Source organism: Dama dama, chromosome 9 (genome assembly GCF_033118175.1).
Source record: "Dama dama isolate Ldn47 chromosome 9, ASM3311817v1, whole genome shotgun sequence".
In the NCBI taxonomy this organism is placed as follows: domain Eukaryota; kingdom Metazoa; phylum Chordata; class Mammalia; order Artiodactyla; family Cervidae; genus Dama; species Dama dama.
This window is the reverse complement of record NC_083689.1, coordinates 19976695-19995592: the sequence shown is the minus strand read 5'-3', so window position 1 is coordinate 19995592 and position 18898 is coordinate 19976695. Positions and strand designations below refer to the sequence as shown.

Below are 18898 nucleotides of genomic sequence, written 5' to 3'. Positions count from 1 at the left end.
AGTGTCCTCGTTTGCAAAAGGGGAATACTCAGTTATCTGTCTCATGGAGCTGCTGAGAGAATTAAATGAGAGGGCTTCCTTGATGGTTCAGTAATTAAGAATCTGCTTACCAGTGCAGGGAACACAGATTCTATCTTGATCTGGGAAGATCCCACATGGCGTGGAGCAACTAAGTCTGTGCTCCACAACTACTAAGCCAGTGCTTTAGAGCCTGTAATTCATAACTACTGAAGCCTGTCTCCCTAGAGCCTGTGCTCCGTAAGAGAAACTAAGACAATGACAAGCCCATGCACCACAAAGAAGTGTAACCCCTGCTCACTGCAACTAGAGGAAAGCCCATGCACAGCAATGAAGACCCAGCATGGCCAAAAGATAAATAAATAAAATTATTTTTAAAAAAGAATTAAGTGAGAAAATGCAAATACATAGCACAAGTCTGGACCAACAGTAGTGCTGATTAAAGTAGCAGTGATTGGACTTATAATCACTTCCTTCCACAGGGAAGCTGTCCCCTATATAAATCAAAGTCTTGTTAAGCTTCTTGAATGCACCATACTGTATAGTTGCTTTTTTTTTTATCTTTTATTTATTTATTTTTTTATAGTTGCTTTTTAAGTGTTTCTGAACTCCGGGAGCTCTGTGAGAACCAAGGCCGTGCTAATCTTGCTCCCTGCTGAGACATGAGCAATCAACACACATTTGTTGAATGAATAAGCGAGTGACCTCTCCTTTGTCCTGTGGTGTCCCTGCAACGTGGGCTTTGAAGGATAAGGGGTAAATCTGGGGAGCAGAAAGGGCAGGCTGCCCACATGGTTTCATATCAGCCTCTGCTATGCACCTGCTAGACGTTCAATGTGCCAGAAATCCCACCACATGTGGGAAAGTTAACTCTAAAAGGGAAGGAAGCAGCATAGACCAAACCACAGGGTGAGCCTGCCCCTGACTGGGGTGACTAGGTCTCGGGGAACAGAGAGTGGCGGCTGCTGGGATGGACCAGTATGAGACCTCCTGGGGGAAGCTGGGAGGCCAGGAGGATATTGTGGGGGGAGCCAGAACACTAAGGTTCCATTTGTGTGGCTTGCTCCGGCAGTGCCCTCCCATCTCCCCAGGAGCAGGCTGCACATTAGAAAAAAAGAGCAACAGCAGAACGACGACACAGAGCCAGGAGGCAGTGGGAGGATTTTACTAACTGCACAACACACGCTTTCCCAGGCCCCTGTGGGTGCCAGCACACCCTTCAGCCATCAGGCCCGAGCAGGGCTTCTTGTTCTTGCACCCACCTGGGACTCTCGCCCGTAGGGAGGGCTGGGCTGACAGTGTCACGGCTGGGAGAGCCGGGGTCAGGGTGGGACTTGGAGTTAGGGTCAGGGCTGGGCACAGGATCTATGTCGGGGCTGAGGCCAGATCTGTGGTCAGGGTTAGCCAGGAGGTCGGAATTGGCATTGCGCCCAGGCTTAGGGTCAGAAGACAGGACAGAATCAGGGATGGGGCTAGATCCAGAGCCACTGGTGGGTTTGGGGTTGGGATTGGGGAGGGAGCCCAGTGCAGAGCCAGGGTCAGGGTCAAGGCCAGAGCTAGGGCCAGGGCTGAGCACCGAGACAGCATCCGGACCCAGGAGGGAGGCCTGCCCTGCCCTTAGCATCGAAGTGGGGCTGAGGCCCAGGCCGGCAGCAGCGGCGGCGGCAGCCGCACCCTCGTGCACACGCTTGTGCTTGGTGAGGCTGGAGGCTTGGCCGAAGGCCTTGCCGCAGAGCTGGCAGCGGTAGGGGCGCTCGCCCGAATGCACATGTAGGTGCTGCAGCAACGCGGAGCTCTGGCCAAAGGCCTTGGAGCAGTGGGGGCAGGCGTAGGGCCGCTCGCCCGTGTGCGTGCGCAGGTGATGCTGCAGGTTGGAGCTCTGGCCAAAGGCCTTGCCGCAGTGGGGACAGCGGTAGGGGCGCTCGGCCGTGTGCGTGCGCTGGTGCTGCAGCAGCGCCGAGCTCTGCCCGAAGGCCTTGCCGCATTGCGGGCACGGGTACGGCCTCTCGCCCGTGTGCGTGCGCAGGTGCTTCAGCAGCGCCGAGCCCTGCCCGAAGCCCTTGGCGCACACCGGGCACTTGTGCGGCCGCGGGCCGCCGTGCGTGCGCAGGTGCTGCGCCAGCAGTGAGCCGTGGCCGAAGGCTTTGCCACACACCGGGCAATGGTGAGGCTTCTCGCCACTGTGGCTGCTGCGGTGCTTGAGCAGTGTGGAGCGCCAACCGAAGGCCTTGCCGCACGCGGCGCACTGGTAGGGCCGCGCGCCAGTGTGGATGCCCCGGTGCTGCGCCAGCGTGGCGCCGTGGCTGAATGACTTGCCACAGTCGGGGCAGCGGTAGGGCTTCTCGCCGCTGTGCGTGCGGCGGTGCTGGCTCAGCCCCGAGCTGCGGCGGAAGGCTCGCCCGCAGTCGGGGCAGGAGAAGGGCCGGGGTGGGCTGGCAGGTGCAGGGAGCACCGCCGGGGCGGCGGTCAGGACCTCAGGGGTGGCAGGGAGGTCGGAGGAGAGGGAGTCCAGGTCTGGGGCGGCAGCGGGACTGAGAGTGTCGCTGTTAGGGTCGAGGATCAGGGGAACGGGGCCGATGACGTCGGGGTCGTCGAAACTTGAAGACAGGGGGTCGAGATCTTGGGGGTCGGAGTCACGGATCCCTGAGATGGAGCCTGGAGCATCCACCTCGGCATCCAGAGCCTCGGAGACAGGCTCCAGATCTTCATAGCTGGGGTCCACATCCTCAGAGACAGTGTGGAGGTTTTCCGGCTCAGGCTCCAGGTTTTCAGAAGCTGGGTCCAGCTCTTCTGGGTCGGGGTCTAGGTCTTCTGAGTCTGAGTCAAGCTCTTCATAATCAGGCCTCCTGCCTCTGTGGCCTGGGTTCCTGACTAAGACGGAACGCCTCATCCCTGGTGTGGAAGTACCGGCTTCTGGGGCAGGATCTATGGGGTGAGGGCAGAGGGTGAGTGGAGAGTAGGTTCTGGGGAACTGGGGGTCTCTTTTGGACCCTGGGAAGGGAGAGGGAGTCGGGCTGTACCCCAGATCCCTCTTTGGGGTACACACACAGATCCTTCTCTTGTCTTGTGCTATAGGGAGACTGCATTGGCTCCTGCCAGGGCAGGGAGAAGAGGGACCCTGGTGGGACATGGGGAGGGGCCTCCCTTCTCAGCCCCACACCTGGATAGAAGTCAGGGGACCCAGCACTAGAGGTCTCCAGCACCCAGCTCCATGGCTCCGCCCCTCTCTCCATCCTGGGCTCCTCCTCTGGTGGGAAGCTCAGGTCCTGTGGAGGAGAGAGAGTCCCCTTGACCATGGCCCCTTCGAGGGGAAGAGGGTGGGTGTCTAGGTTCCTGTGTTTGCTCTAAGTACATGGCCTGAATTCCAGTCCTATTGTTGGAGGGTGGCATATTTGGGGGCTCCTGGTAGGGAACTTGGCTTACCTCCTAGAGAGAAAACATTATGATCTCTGAAGCCTCTATCTGTGGGGGGATGAGTGTGTGTGTGGGGGGGGGGGGGGGGGCGGGGGGCGGGCAGACAACATCTGGTACTCCTCCTGGGTCACTGGGGGCACGCAGGGAGACCCCTGGCTTGCTTCCTGGGGAAGAGACAACTGAATTCCAAACTTCACAGTTCTGGGGTAGGACTGAGTGTCAAAACACCTATGTTCTGTCTTAGATAGAAGATCCTGAATACCAATTTCTAAAGTTAGAGTGTGCATGGGGACCCCTGGAGGGGGCAGGGAGACCCATGGACCCATTATCCAGGAGAGTAGGGACAGGTGTCAGTATACCTGTTTGCCCGATTGGATAGATCCTGAATTCTAACCCCTAGCTTGTTAGTCGCTTAGTCCAGTCCAACTGTTTGGTATCTCACGGACTAACCCACCAGGATTCTCTGTCCAAGGAATTATCCAGGCAAGAATTCTGGAGTGGGCAGCCAATTCCCTTCTCCAGCAGATCTTCCCCACCCAGGGATCAAACAAGGGTCTCCTGCATTGCAGGCAGATTCTTTAACATATGAGCCACCAGAAAACCGCTAGCTGCAGGCTAGGCAAAACAACACCTGGGGCTTCTCCTGGGTTAATGGGGGGACCCCTGGGCCATCTCCTAGGAAGGAATGATTCCTTGAGTGACTGACTCCATGGCTGAAGCATGGAGATAGTCCTCTCTGGGAAGGAAGATCCTGAATTCTACCTCCATGACTGGAGGTAGGGAGTGGGACAGAGAAACAAGCTGGGACCCCTTCTGGGGAGCAGGGGGAGCTCAGGATTATCTGAAGAGGAGGTGATGCCCACCCTATGGCTAGGCCTGGGAGGGGGGGACAAATAGATCTATTATTGGGAGGGAGGTTGAGGTGGGGGTGGGTGGGTGTGTATTGGGGGGCACTTTGGCTCTCCTTTGGGGGAGGGTGCCCTTCTGAGCCACAACCCCAGAACTGGGAGTGTATACACACACAGAGAGCCCTGAGTTCCTAGATCAACTCCTTATATTCCATGATGGAGGGTGGGGGGACAGTGCTGGGTCACCCCTGGTTTCCCAGAAGGGGGAAGACCCTTAGATTGGTTCTTGAATTCCCACCTCTGAGCTACAAGCAGCAAGGAGACATAACTGGGGTCCTTCCCTGAGTTCCTGGGGGGCTGGTGGAATCTTGTATCACCTTCTGAGGAAGGGGCTTCCAGTGCTCTGGACCCCAAGACTGGAGAGTGAGGGGAAACAACTGGAGTCCTGGGGGAGGTCCCTCTGGAGGATGGGTCTCCTGAACTCCGGACCCCAGGCTGGAGGGTCTGAGGGAACAATACCTGGGGTCACTCCTGGGCTCCTGGGGTGGGGGATCCGGATCGCCTCCAGGGGAGGGGGCGTTCTGGACTTAACGCCCCCGCACCCAGCCGAGGGGTGCCCCCCTCCCCTACCTCCCGATTGACGGCGCCCAGCTTGGGCTGGGCCCTCCTCCGGGGCCGCAGCGGCGGAACCTGCGCGCTAGGCCCGCAGGTCGCGCGGCCCCCTCCCATCGCGCCCCAGGCTCTGCTCTCCCTGGGCCGGCGGGCGCGCGGGGCGGCGGTGGGGGGTGGGACAGAGGTCGCCCCGGGCCGCGCCCGGCGCTGGGGGCCCCCCGCGCCCGCCCCCCTCATCGCGGCCCCCGCCCGCCCGACCCGCTCGCGGGGACACTCACCCGGCGCCCCTCTCCCCTGCCCGGCCCGCCGCGCCCGCCGGCGCCCCCGGGGCCCGCAGGAAGCCCCCCGCCCGCCAGCCCCGCCGGCGGCCCCCTCGGCCCTGCGGCCCCGCCAGGCGCTCCCGGGGAGCGAGAGGGGCCGGCCGAGGGCCGCAGCGGGGGCTGCTGGGACTTGTAGTTCGCCCGCGCCCGCCTCGGCCGTCGCCATCGCTGCCCCCGCCCCCCGGGCCAGCCTTTGTCCCGGCCCGGCCACCCGGCCGCGCGGCCGCGCCTTTGTCTGCGCCGGGCCCCGCCCGCGCTGTCCCTGCCGCCGCCTCTCCTCTTCGGCTTCTCTCTCAGCCGCTGTTGATCCCTCTCCGCCCTTGTCTCTCTCTCTGTGTCCCTTCTCTGTCCCCCCGTCCCTTTATTTCCATGTCTTGGCCTCTCTTGTTACTTTCTCTCCCTCCGTCCCTCTGTCTCTGCATCCTCCTCCCCTCTTTCCCTGTCTCTGCCTCCTGCCCGTGTTTCCGACTCTGTGTCTCTCTGTCTCTCTGTCTCTCTCTCGTTTACAGGAACACCGAACAGTCTCTGTCTCTTGCAGACGGGCATCACACATCAGCATAGTTCAGATGCTGAGAATTTACAAACTTGTGGTATCTTTGCTCAGTCCAGCGTTTTCGCCTTAAGACTCCTCCTCCGAGGAAAAGAGCTGGAGATACTGCTCCTCCTTCTCCTCCCAGGGTCACGCACGGCTGTCACTGGTGGGCTCCGGGTGCCTGTTCCTCCTTCTATAAGCTGGGTCTGGGAAGCAGTCTGGGCATACTTTACCTGGAGACGAAGATCCCTGTGAAGAGGGAATGAAATAAAGCCCTGGCAGCCCTGGGCTGTGATGTTCTTCCCAGAACATAAACAACAGGTCTCAGAACATAAACAGTCATCACACAAGGCCGCTCTGTGACCACGTCTGAGCTGAGATAGACACAAGGACACTCTGAAACCTCAAAAATGAATACATACCCTGTGCCCCCTACTAACAGAGATGACTGCTGCTTCTTCCCGATGACCACCCCACATCCCTCCTCTTACATCTAAGAATCACCAAAATACCCAGTCATCAATCTGCCCCCTCACAGTGCCAGGCTAGAATTACTTCAACTCTCCTTAAAACTATCCAGCACAAGCCTGAATCCTGTAAGAAGCCTTTCTGTCCTCCACCTCTCTCTTCGGGAGATACCCTGCTAAGGGGTCTTCCTTGCTGCACAAGCATTAAAAAACCAAACTTTTTTGACTACCGGTGTGCTTCTGATGGGGCTTTTCTGGGGGCTCAGTGGTAAAGAACCCACCTGCCAATGCAGGAGACATGGGTTCGATTCCTGGGTCATGAAGATCCCCTGGAAAACGGAATGGCAACCCACTCCAGTGGACAGAGGAGCCTGGAGGGCTACAGTTCACGGGGTCGCAAAAAGTCAGACAGGACTGAGCGACTAAACAAGGACAACAAAAACAAGTGCCTCTGATGGTCCTTGGCTGGTGAATTTTGACAGGCTTCCCTGGTGGCTCAGAGCTCAAAGCATCTGCCTGCAATGCAGGAGACCTGGGTTCAATCCCTGGGTTGGGAAGATCCCCTGGAGAAGGAAATGGCAACCCACTCCAGTATTCTTGCCTGGAGAATCCCATGGACAGAGGAGCCTGGTGGGCTACAGTCCATGGGGTCGCAAAGAGTTGGACACGACTGAGCCACTTCACTTCACTTCACTTCACCCTTGCATGTAGGTCAGGCCTCCAGGAGACTTTGCTCTTCCTTCTGGAATCTTCTAGATCTGGGCTGAACTTTTGGCCTGAGACCTGCTTTCCACCCCTCTGTGGAGAACTCCACAGCAGATCTGAGAGACTTGAGACTGCAATTGGATTATGTTCCTGGATCCTTATCCTGCTGGATGATCCCATTACAGTAATACTTGTAAAGACAGCTGTTGTTTCTCTCTGCCTAGTCTTTCTCTCAGCACCTTGTTTTCCCTTTGTGTAGCCCCCACCACTACTCCAGACAGACCTGTGTCTAACACAGCCCCCAGTATCTTGTCATTGAAACTTATCAACCCGAGAACCTCACCCCCTGGTCACAAGAATGAGGTCTGGGATGAAGCCATGTAGCTGGAGGGTCTCTTTCTTCCCCTGGGATCATGAACTGTTCACAGGACCTCATTCTACCTGCACCCACCTTCTTCAGAAATGTGGAAGAACCGTCTGCAGACTGAAGTCAATCTGTACCAGGATGCAGAGGTGAGAGTCAGAGAGACAGCCGGAGCTGTATTGGTTGCGCTCCTCAGTTCAGTTCAGTTCAGTCACTCAGTTGTGTCCGACTCTTTGTGACCCCATGGACTGCAGCACGCCAGGCTTCCCTGTCCATCACCAACTCCCGGAACCTGCTCAAACTCATGTCCATTGAGTCTGTGATGCCATCCAACCTTCTCATCCTCTGTCGTCCCCTTCTCCTCTCACCTTCAATCTTTCCCAGCATCAGAGTCTTTTCCAATAAGCCAGTTCTTCGCATCAGGTGGCCAAAGTATTGGAGTTTCAGCTTCAGCATCAGTCCTTCCAGTGACTATTCAGGACTGATTTCCTTTAGGATGGACTGGTTTGATCTCCTTGCAGTCCAAGGGATTCTCAAGAGTCTTCTCCAACACCACAGTTCAAAACCATCAATTTTTTGGTGCTCAGCTTTCTTTACAGTCCAACTCTCACATCCTTACGTGGCTACTGGAAAAACCATAGTTCTGACTAGACAGACCTTTGGTGGCAAAGTAATGTCTCTGCTTTTTAATATGCTGCCTAGGTTGGTCATGGATATAGCCAGGTTGAGCTCCTGGATGTAGCCATACCTGAAGCCCTCAGTCTTGTCAGTATCACAAGCCAACCAATTGCTTGGGTATTTGAGCTAGTTTAGTGGGTTTCTGTTCCTTGCAGTCGTGAGAGTCTTGACTAATTTATAAATTAGTTTCGGGAAAGGGAAGGGTATTGAAGGAAATAACTTAAAATGTGAAATTGGCTGAACAAAGGTAAAATAGAGGGCCAGGGCCACCACAGACATATATATTCATTACGAATAGGACTTCAAGCTTTGCGCTGTGCACAACCTCCCCAGATGTATGTCACATCCCGTAGAAGAGCCTTTCTCAGGAGACAGACATCTATTATGTAGAAAAATAGCTGATTAAATTGTTACCTGATTTATCTTGGCACTCTAACAGGGTGTCATTTGAGACTGTGGCTGAAGTGCCTTTGGAGGAAAACATCAGGATGTTGGAATACCTGGGAGCTTCCATGAAGTCTTCAGCAAGGTCTTATAAGATAGATACAAACTTCCTCTATCTGCTCCTTCTTAAAGCAGAGTCTAGCACTTCCTTGATTTTGTGAGATTGGCAGAGCTCAATTCTCTGCCCCAGGCTAAAAAACAAAGTTACTAGGAATGAGATGGGGGAGATAAGGCTGGGATTATCAGAGATCTGGTGGGTACTTTCAAACACTGAACACTGCTTGTCTCTAAAGGCACAAAATTACCCTCATTGGGAAGAGCCTATTGACTGAGTCTGTCTGCTCTCTAGATTGTAACCTGGGGCAAGATAGATGCTATGGGGATGGGCAGGCACAGGTCTGTTGCTAGGAGACAGGATCTACCAAGGTTGGCCTCCAGACTCCAAGATCCTGGTGAGGTTTGGAGAACCAAATTATCCAGGCATCCAATCATAGCATCCCATCCCTCTGGGCACAGTGATTGGTTTGTGGCTGGACATGTGATACAAATGGGTCAATCAGGGTGTTCCTTACTTTCTAATGTGAGACAGCTCTTCCTTTGGGGCCTAACTATTAGGATTTGGGTTTTGTTTTGGTTTTGTTTTTTGCCACTGCTTGGACTGAGAGGCAGCAAGGCAGAAAGCATGCCTGATAAGGAATTGGCAGTCTTGCTAATTACAGACTTTCTTAAGTCAGTAAAATCCCTGTCTGCTTGAGCAGATAGAGCTAGGTTTCTGATACTTTTTTTTTTTTTACTTTTATTTGCATTTATTTCCTGCAGCATTTATTCCCGGGCCATAAGTTTTTGTTTCTTCAGTTTCTTCTGGGATATCTTTTCTTCTGTGCAACCTCCTCTTCTGGTTTAGGAACAATCTGTTCTTTTTCAGTAAGGATCATCTCAATGTGGCAGGGAGAGCTCATGTAGGGCTTGATCCGACCGTGAGCTCTGTAAGTCCTGCGCCGCATCTTGGGGGCTTTGTTCACTTGGATGTGCTCAATGACCAGAGAATCTACATCTAAGCCCTTAAGTTCAGCATTACTCTCTGCATTTTTGAGCATGTGTAGTAAAAATTCAGCACTCTTTTTGGGCCACCGACCCTGCGTCCAGCCCCACTGTTTGGCCTGTGCACACCTACCAACTCCACCATTGTAATGACGGAATGGCACACATTGCTTCTTTAAAGTGACATCCTTCAGATACTTGGTGGCTTTTCGGATATGCATACTCTTTATGGCCTGGGCAGTCTCACAAGTGTTCTTAAAGTGAACATGAAGATTTGAACCTCTTGATTTGCATGATTTTGTGGGGTTTTCTGGGTTGAGTGAATAGCGTGCCATTTTTAAGGGTCAGCTCAGGCCGCTTACCGGAAAAGCGGTTTCTGATACTTGAAACAGAAATACCTAAGACCTTAACATGGAGAAGGCAATGGCACTCCACTCCAGTACTCTTGCCTGGAAAATCCCATGGACGGAGGAGCCTGGTAGGCTGGAGTCCGTGGGGTTGCTGAGAGTCGGACACGACTGAGCGACTTCACTTTCACTCTTCATTTTCATGCATTGGAGACGGAAATGGCAACCCACTCCAGTGTTCTTGCCTGGAGAATCCCAGGGATGGGGGAGTCTGGTGGTCTGCCGTCTATGGGGTCGCACAGAGTCGGACATGACTGAAGCGACTTAGCAGTAGCAGCAGCAAGACCTTAACAAAATTTAGGCACTGTTCATTGAGCTGCAGCCAAGGGTGAGGCCCTGTTTTAAGATGGTACATGCACATTGTGTTGACTCTTTGTAACCCTCCATGAAGGAGGAACTGTTGCTCTCTCCAGTTTTTCACATAATGAAAGTGAAGGTGAGAGTATGAAATCATTTGCTGAAGGACAGAAAGAGATAAGTCTGATGCTTAGTGACGAGTACCATCGACAAGAATGTTTTCCTTTAAAAATGCATCTGTTTGGGGACTAACCCTGATCCAGTGGTTAAGAATCTGCCTTGCAATGCAGGAGATGAGGGTTCAATCCCTGGTCAAGGAACTAAGATCGCCACATGCAGGGGCAACTAGGCCCGAGTGCAGCAACTACTGAAGATGTGCGCGCTAGAGCCCGTGCTCCATGAGAAGCCCCTGCACATTGCAACTGGATAAAAGCCTGAGTCACAACAAAGACCAAGCATAGCCTAAATACAAAAAGAGTCATCTGTTTTCCCATGTTCAAGACTATTTCATTTGGGCTTCCCTGGTAGCTCAGTAGTTTAAAAAAAAAAAAAAAAAAAAAAGCTGCCTGCCAATGCAGGAGACAAGAGTTCGATCCCTGGTCTGGGAAGATCCCACATGCCATGGAGCCGCTAAGCCCATGCATCACAACTATTGAGCCTCTGCTCTAGAGCCTGGGAACTGCAATGACTGAGCCCTCGTGTCGCAACTATTGAAGCCCAGGAGCTCTACAGCCTGTGCTCACAACGAGAGAAGTCACCGAACTGAGAAGCTCATGCACTGCAACTAGAGAGTAGCCTCCACTAACTACATCTAGAGTAAAGCCCAGGCTGATTCATATCAATGTATGACAAAACCCACTGAAATGTTGTGAAGTAATTAGCCTCCAACTAATAATAAAAAAAATTTAAAAATAAATAAAAAAAATAGAGTAAAGCCCAAGCAGCAATAAGGACTGAGCACAGTAAATAAAAGTAAATACATACATTTTTAAAAAGATTATTTTATTCATCTAATTTTATAAGCCCTTTTGGTTTTTATAGTTCATATGACGTGGTTTTTTTGGAAAGTAAGTGGAATATAGGAGGGTAGACATAAATCCATAACATAAAACCGGAATCATCATCATGTAATTTCTTTCTGTACTGAATACATTTCGAGTAAAGTTTCTGTTCTTTCCTGGCAACCCATACTGGGGCTTGTCAGTTCCTTGGTTAGAAAATGCTTCACCATGTGCCAAAATCTGTCTCCTTGTAACTCTTACCTCTTATTTCTCATCTGGTGTCTCTGCAGTTTAAACCATTCTTAGAACCAGCAGGAGCACCCATAATCCTGCAACTGGAGCTACACAGAACCAAAGCAAAATTTCTGAGCTTCCTGGAAGGCAAGGCAAAGAGGATGAGTCCCTTTGTACATACAGTCTGGCCAAGCAGCAGACCGGCTTTACCAGGAGCCCCTGATTTTGTCGTGGGAACCACTGGAAAATGGATTTATTGCAGAGGTCCTCAGTCAGGGGCAACGTTTCCCTCCAAGGGACACTTGGCAATGTATGGAGACATCTTTGGTTGTCACAGCTGGGTGGGGGCGGAGGAATGTACTATGGGCAGGTGGTAGGTAGAGGTCAAGGAGGATGCTGGCCAGCCTGCAATGCATGAGATGGCCTCCAAGCACCAAGAATGATCCTATCCAGAATGCCAATAAGGCTGACATTGAGAAATCATGTTATTATCATGGAGTAATTCACAGGAGTGTCATCTGCATCATTAGTGGAAGCAAACAGAAGAAATGTCTGGCCTCTAGCAGAGCTTCTCATGGTCAAAGTGGATACTATGATTGCAGCTGAAAGGTCCATCTTGTCCCAGTAGGACCTCAAACTGGACTCTTCCCCTTCCTGTGGAAATGACAGGCTGGTCTCACAGGACTATTGCCCATGGGGAAAGGACACCTGGCCAGGCTTGAGGCTGACTCTTAGTGGCCCATTGGATTGGGGGTCTTGTGAAGGTCTGTCTACAGGGTCAGGAAGCTACATTCATTCCCTGAAACCAGATTCTCAACAGCCCGCCGAGGTAGGACCCAAGTATGGCCACCAAGACCCATCTGATCATTCCAGATAGAGCCAGCTTCTTGGTGTTGATTGCACCAGACCACCAAGATTGTCATGGTGGGTTGCTGTCCAAGGTACTGGTCCTTGACATACTTGCCAAGCCCTGTCACCCACTGGCTTCAGGGACCCACCCCAACCTCCTCCTTTCTACCCTTTTCATTCTGTCTCTGGCTGAACACCTGCCCCCTTGGACCTTATTATATCCTGATGAGTTTTGTTGTTTTTCCCTTTTGACCTGGGGGCCAGTTTCCCAGCCAGCTAGTGCACCAACCATTCAGCTTCCAGCTTCTGCTCACGACAGGGAAAATTACTGGGTCGTTCTCATGTCCACCCCTTCATGCCCCCTCTGAGCCCCAGCCAGCATCTCAAGGATTGAAATCTCCTTCCCCTCCTTCTCTCCTTCATCCTTGGAAGGGAAACTCTCCTTTCTTGATTCCTAGACACGACCTGACTAGTGTGTACATTTCTCAGTTATAACAATCTGAGAGAGATTGTGTCCAGGTGGTGCTAGTGGTAAAGAACCCATCTGGCAATACAGGAGACATAAGAGACACAGGTTCAACCCCTGGTTCCTCTAGAGGAGGGCATGGCAACCCACTCCAGTATTCTTTCTTGGAGAATCCCACAGACAGAGGAGCCTGGCAGGCTATAGTCTATGGGGTCGCAAAAAGTCATATGTGACGGAAGCAACTTAGCTCGCAGCACACACGCAATGAGAGAGAGCTATTATTTATCTCCATTTTATAGATAAGCAACTAGAGGCTCAGAGGGGTCAAATGACCTGCCCAAGAGTATTTTTCAGGACATAGTGGAATCAGGATTTGGACTCTGTCCATTCAGTTCCAGGAGGCTGCGATCTCAGCCTCATGACACTGCCTCATTCACCCACATCATTCAGAGCTTGTGACAGCACCTAAACTCCTTACATGAATCCAACCACCAAGCCTTTGCACAAACTGGGATGGCCTCCCTGCCCAGAGTGGGACAACACCCAGGGTCTGCAAAAGGGATTCTCCCCGGAGTCATTCCCTCTTGTACATTCTCCCCGACCTCCATCCTTCATCCTGCAAGCCCCCTATCTCCTGGAGGAGGGCATAGCAATCCACTCCAGCATTCTTGCCTGGAAAATTCCATGGACAGAGGAGCCTGGTGGGCTACAGTCCACGGGGTTGCACAGTCAGACACGACTGAGCACACATGCATGGGTTGCCAAAGCGCTGTTTATTGCTGGCTAGGGCATGGGTAGGTAGGGGTCTGGGGGACCCGAGGGTCCACTTTCCGAGCCCCACAGCCCCACTGATGAAGAGAGCCCAGGGGCAAGTGACTCTCCTGGAAGTCGTCCCATCTTAGCACCGCTGGGCCCTGGTACTTGAAGGTATATTCATCCTTGTTTAGGGTTGAGAAGAAGCGCTGTTGACCCAGCGGTGGCTCCAAGTGGCTATACTTGCACTGTGGAGTCAGGGTAGGGGAGCCTGGCAGGGCAGCCTGGAGGGCGGCTGACCCACCCAGGCCACCCTGGGAGCATAAAGTTGTGGGGAGAGACTCAGCCAGGTTTGGCCCCTGACTGGGTCCTGGGGAGGTGGGCAAAAGGTTGGGGTGACATAGGAGCTGGATGAGAAGCTGAAGAGAAATCAGTGCAGGCCCCGGGAGAGGCCCCACGGCCTTGTTGACCGTAGGCGATTCTGAGCTCATCCTCAGCTTGGAATGTAACTGGCTCACCACAGTGGCCCCTGAGCTGACTGTGATGGGCCCCTGAGCCTTGGGTGACCCTAGAGTGACCCTGAGCCGTGAAGTGAAAGTGTTAGTCACTCATTCGTGTCTGACTCTTTGTGACCCCATGGACTGTAACCCACCAGGCTCCTCTGTCCATGGAATTCTCCAGGCAAGAATACTGGAGTGGGTTGCCATGCCCTTCTCCAGGGGATCTTCCCGACCCAGGAATCTAACCCATGTCTCCTGCCTTGCAGGCAGATTCTTTACCATCTGAGTCACCAGGGAAGCCTGACCCTGAGCAGATGTGAGGCTAATTCTGATCTGAGAGGTTACCTGGTTAAGGAGATACCCTTTCCTCCTCCCTCACCCGCTGTAGCATCTCCTCGGTCACAGAGGCTGGAGCTATTCCGTGTGGCTTCAGCATCTTCCGGTTCATGGTTAAAAAATCTACGTCTGGAGATTTGGGTGGGGTGGCCGAACTGAGGGGCTGAGGGAGGAAAGGCAGGGCCCAGGGGGAAAGGACGCCGGAGACTAAGGATGCGCGGCAAGGGTTCAAGGGCGACGCCTGGATTCCCGCTGAAGTTGTCAGGGGAGGACGATGCGTTAGGAGGCAGGGAGGGTAAGGGAGCCAGGGTGGGGGGAGGTGGCCAGGGGCGGGGCAAGGGCAGAAGATCCGGGGCGAGGGGCTGGTGGGGGGACAGGAAGAGTGGACTAGCTGGTCAAGGGGCGGAGCCAGAGTGTTGCAGAGGAGGAGGAGGGCTGAGTCTTGAGAGGGTGGATATGGAGAAGGGAGGAGCCACGCCAGAGGGGCGGAGTCATGCAGAGATGGAGTGGGTTGTTGAGAGTCACCATGACGAGGGCATGGGGTTGTTCAGGGTCAGAGCTGGGAATCCTGGCCCAGGGCGTGAGTTCTAACCCTTCAGGAGGCGGAGCCAGAGGCAGGCAGTGGGCGAGGTGGGATGGGCCGGGGGCGGGACCACAGAAGGGGGGTAGGGCGGGGCTTCCCAAGGTGGGCGGGGCCTCGCTCACCGCCGGTGCCCTCTGGCAGGTTGCTTCGCTGCAGGTGCAGGTTGGGCGCTTTCGGCGGCTTTGGCATCCCAGGGGGTAAATAGTCCGTGCCCATGGAGGTCTGGAAGAACTGTCCGAGCAGCGACGGCTCCCCTAGGGTTATGTGACTCTGCAATGTCTCATGAGGCACGTGGCGGCTGGCTGGCTCGCTCGCTCGCAGCGGCTGTAAGGACCACAGGGCATCTGGGAAGCTCCCCTCGTCGTGGATGTCCCAAGGCCGGGGATGACGCTCAAAAGCGGGAGCTGTGTGACCTTGGACGGCTCACACTCTCTCTGGGTCCCACGTGATGGCGCTGGGAAGTGGTACTGTTATCTAAGTTTACACACAACCACTGAGGTATGAAGTGGTTAAGTGGCTCGCCCTACATCCGGCAAATAGATCCAGGAGGTCCCGGTACACAGGTCCAGCTCCCTCCCACCTCAGGGCCTTTGCACTTGCTATTATTCACTCTGAGAAACAGAGGAAAGCCCGTTTCCCTGACTCGCCCTGCAGCCTTTCGCCTTCCTGCTGACCTGACGGTAGAAGAATTGTGTGGAGGTGGTGAGGCTCCCTGGACCGGGACACCCGTTTCCTTCCAGGATGTGTGACTCCGGAGTCTGGTCGTGGTGAAGGAAGAAAGGTTCTGCCAGTGGTAGAGTAGGTCCTGAGCAACCCTGCGTGGCTGCTGTGAGAGTGAGGGGGCCGGGCAGGCCGCTGGATCTCACCTGGCTCCTGGGCATAGAAGTGTTCCCCCTTGGTGGTCCTGTCGTGGAAGAGGCCATCCCCAGGACGGATGTTCACACAGTGGATGTGGGCTGAGGCCTGGGCCTTGTCATACCTGCAGGTAAGGGGATGGGAAGCAGGAGGTGGATCCATCTGATCTGGGCCCTTACAACTCCCAGGAAAAGGGAGGGAGGGACAGGTTCCCCAATGGCCAAGCTGTGGGGTGCTAATTGTGAGTGATCTGGCACAATAGTGGGTCTTGCCTGTGGGTGATGGAGACTTCAAGGGCACAGTGTTGACCCTAGAGACTTAGGTGACCCACCCCACGTATCGCTGAGAGCCCTTTCACCCTGTCTTGGTAGAAAAAGCCATGGTTCCTTTGTACCTGTCCGGGGGCAGATCCAGAGGCCTGTAGGCTTGTTTCTGCTCTGTGCACATAGGCCTGTAGCCAATCTTGAGGTCTCCCAGTTCTATGCTGGAGGATGCCTGTGGGTGGACAGGAGTGGGGAGGGCAAGACCACCCAGCCCCCATCGCTGCTTCTCCCCCTGACCCCCCACCCGCAGCACCAGCCTGGTCTCAATTTACCCTCTTACACGGCAAGGCAGGTGGGCCTGGCAGGGCCTGGAACTGTCTCTGGTAGGAGGTGTTGTCATCCTGTCTCTTGTGTTCCCACTGGAGGGGATTGGGCCCACCTGAGGATAAGCAAGAGGGGAGAGAATGGGATCAATTCTTGGCAGCTTCAGGACCACTGGGATTCTATTCCTCACCTGGGAAGGGCAGGTGGGCAGTCCAGACTAGCTTAGCCAAAGGCCTGTCTGGAAAACATCAAAAATAATAAGTAGGGACTTCCACGGGCTTCCCTGGTGGTTCAGTGGTAGAGAGTCCACCTGTAATGCAGGAGCCGCAGGAGAAGCAGATTGGATCTCTGGGTTGATCCCCTGAAGAACCACTCCAATATTCTTGCCTGGAGAATCCCATGGGGTCACTCCCAATGCATGGGGCCTGGGTTCGTTCGATCTCTGGTCAGGGAACTAGACCCCACATGCCACAACAAAGATCAAAGATCCCGCAGGCCAAAACTAAGACCCAATACAGCCAAATATATATATATATATATATATATATATATATATATATATATATATATATATATATACATACATGTTTTAAATGACAACAAGGGAGTTCCCTGATGGCCTAGTGGTCAGGATTCCAGGTTGGCACTGCTGTGACCCAGGTTCCTCTGAGTCACAGAATCGGAAAAATCATACAAATGACAGCGACCCTTTGTTGCTCACTATCTGGCAGGCATGTCCTGCACTCGGGGCTCTTTTGTCTTCACCAGTAACTATAAAACTGGTTGTTGCACCCACTGTGCAGATGAGTAAACTGGGGCTGGAAGAGGTTGCTTTCCTCAGAGTCACACAGCTACTGAGGTGGCAGGGCTGGGTGGTGGAGGTGGAGGACACTTAGCAGATTTGTTTAACCCCAAACCAGCTTCATGACTCTGCCCACAGCAAAGCATCCTGGAGAGCTAAGGGAGATGTGCCCATTCTGTGGATGCAGAAACTGAGGCTCAAGGAGGTTCCAGGGTTTCTCTGCCTCTGCGCTGTTGACATTTGACGTGAAAGTGAAAGTGTTAATCGGTCGGTTGTGTTCCACTTTTTGTGACTCCGTGGACAGTAGCCCGCCAGGCTCCTCTGTCCATAAGGTTTCCAAGGCAAGAATGCTGGAGTGAGTTGCAATTCCCTTCTCTAGGGTATCTTTCTGACCCAGGGATCCAACCCGGGTCTCCTGGATTGGCAGGCAGATTCTTAACCAACTGAGCCACCAGGGAAGCCAACATCTGGATAATTCTTTACTGCGGGGAGCTCCCCTATGCGTGGTAAGATGTTTAGTAGTATCCCTGGCCTCCCAACTCCTGTCTGACAGTAGTGTTCTCTCCTTCCCGTCGTCAAGACTGAAAAAGACGATCATCAGACACTGCCGGGTGTCCACTAGGGGCGAGGAGCAGAATCCCTGTTCGCCGCGAGAATAAGTGTGTCGGTTAAATTGCCTAGGGCGCCCGGGCGCGCACTCACAGAGGCGGCAGGCAGGCTCGCGGGGCTTCAGGCAAAAGTCGTGGAGCGGGAAGAACTCCCGATACGTGGTGGGCGGGATGCGCAGCTTGGCTCGGTCGCCGGACGGCAGCGAGTCGCGGTCGAAGATGAGGCGCGCGCCGCGGGTCTGTTCGCGAGCGCGCTCCGGCGGCTCTGGCCAGCCGTAGTCGGCGCGCGCGGTGGAGAGGCCGGTGCGGGCGCGCGCTTCCGCGTGCACGTGCAGGTGACTGGCTTGCATGGAGAGTGTGCGCTCCCGCGCCAGTTCCTGCTCCTGCTCCCTCAACAGCATTGGTGGTGGGGGCTCATAGGCGCAGCGCGTCTCCGACAGGCGCTCCTGGCCCGCCCAGCGCGCATCCTTTTGGAAGAGGGATGCGCAGGGCGGCGGCTGACACAGCGGCCCACGGGTAGAGCTCGAGTAGCCGGGAAAGTCCCGGTGCGATGTGGACTGCTTGGAGTCCGCGTGCAGCCGCGGGTCCCGCCCCAGCGCGAAGTGCGAGGCCTTGAGGAAGTCCAGCCGGGACAGTGGGCACGGCAGGAGGGCGCCCACGGCCATAGCGGGGGGAGGTGCCACCTGCGAGGAGGCGGAGACAGGAATGAGCAGGTGGGCTCGGGGTTGGACACATCGTAAGTAACAGGTTTAAGGATTTTACTGGCGGTCCAGTGGTCAGGACTCCTCGCTTTCACTTCCAGGGACCAGGGTTCAACCCTGATCGGGGAACTGAGATCCCGCAAGCCCTGTGGTGCGTCCCTCACCCCTGCCCAAAAGAAATAGGTGTAGCCCCTTTGCCTGCCCGCAGGGAAAGTAGAGATAGAAATAATCACTTATTTGGCATTTAGAGTGTGCCAGGCACGGTTCTAGGCTCCCGGAGAGGGTTCATCAACAGACCTAGAGCTCTACCTTTGTGGAGATGGTAACGGGAACATACAATAATGAATAAATGTAATCACATCAATTAAAGAGTAAGTTACAAGGTGATAAGTGCCTTGGGGGGGAAAAGTCACATTGAGTAAAGGATAGGGTTTGGGCTAGAAGCCTTGTTTTAAATAGTCAGGAAAGGCATTCCT

General features: G+C 54.2%; 2 protein-coding genes across 5 annotated transcripts; both read right to left on the bottom strand.

Moving 5' to 3' along the window:
• Positions 1-1168: 1168 nt before the first annotated feature.
• Positions 1169-5240, bottom strand: ZNF358 (zinc finger protein 358). 4 transcript variants are annotated; one of them, XM_061150411.1, is made up of 3 exons: positions 5171-5240; positions 3179-3284; positions 1169-2943 (listed from the first exon to the last, which is right to left on the bottom strand). In XM_061150411.1, exons 2-3 carry the CDS (start codon positions 3249-3251, stop codon positions 1238-1240), a joined length of 1779 nt encoding a protein of 592 aa, XP_061006394.1. In that variant the 5' UTR covers positions 3252-3284; positions 5171-5240; the 3' UTR covers positions 1169-1237. The 4 variants fall into 4 exon arrangements, with proteins under 4 accessions (XP_061006394.1, XP_061006396.1, XP_061006395.1 ...); XM_061150413.1 differs by lacking the exon at positions 5171-5240 and adding an exon at positions 4658-4775; XM_061150412.1 differs by lacking the exon at positions 5171-5240 and adding an exon at positions 4579-4762.
• An 8230-nt stretch (positions 5241-13470) lies between these two features.
• SAXO5 (stabilizer of axonemal microtubules 5) lies at positions 13471-18386 on the bottom strand. The gene is made up of 8 exons (XM_061150415.1): positions 17816-18386; positions 16320-16426; positions 16119-16219; positions 15736-15848; positions 15544-15653; positions 14992-15193; positions 14330-14415; positions 13471-13698 (listed from the first exon to the last, which is right to left on the bottom strand). The coding sequence occupies exons 1-8, from the start codon at positions 18384-18386 to the stop codon at positions 13471-13473; spliced, it is 1518 nt and encodes a 505-aa protein (XP_061006398.1).
• Positions 18387-18898: the final 512 nt, after the last annotated feature.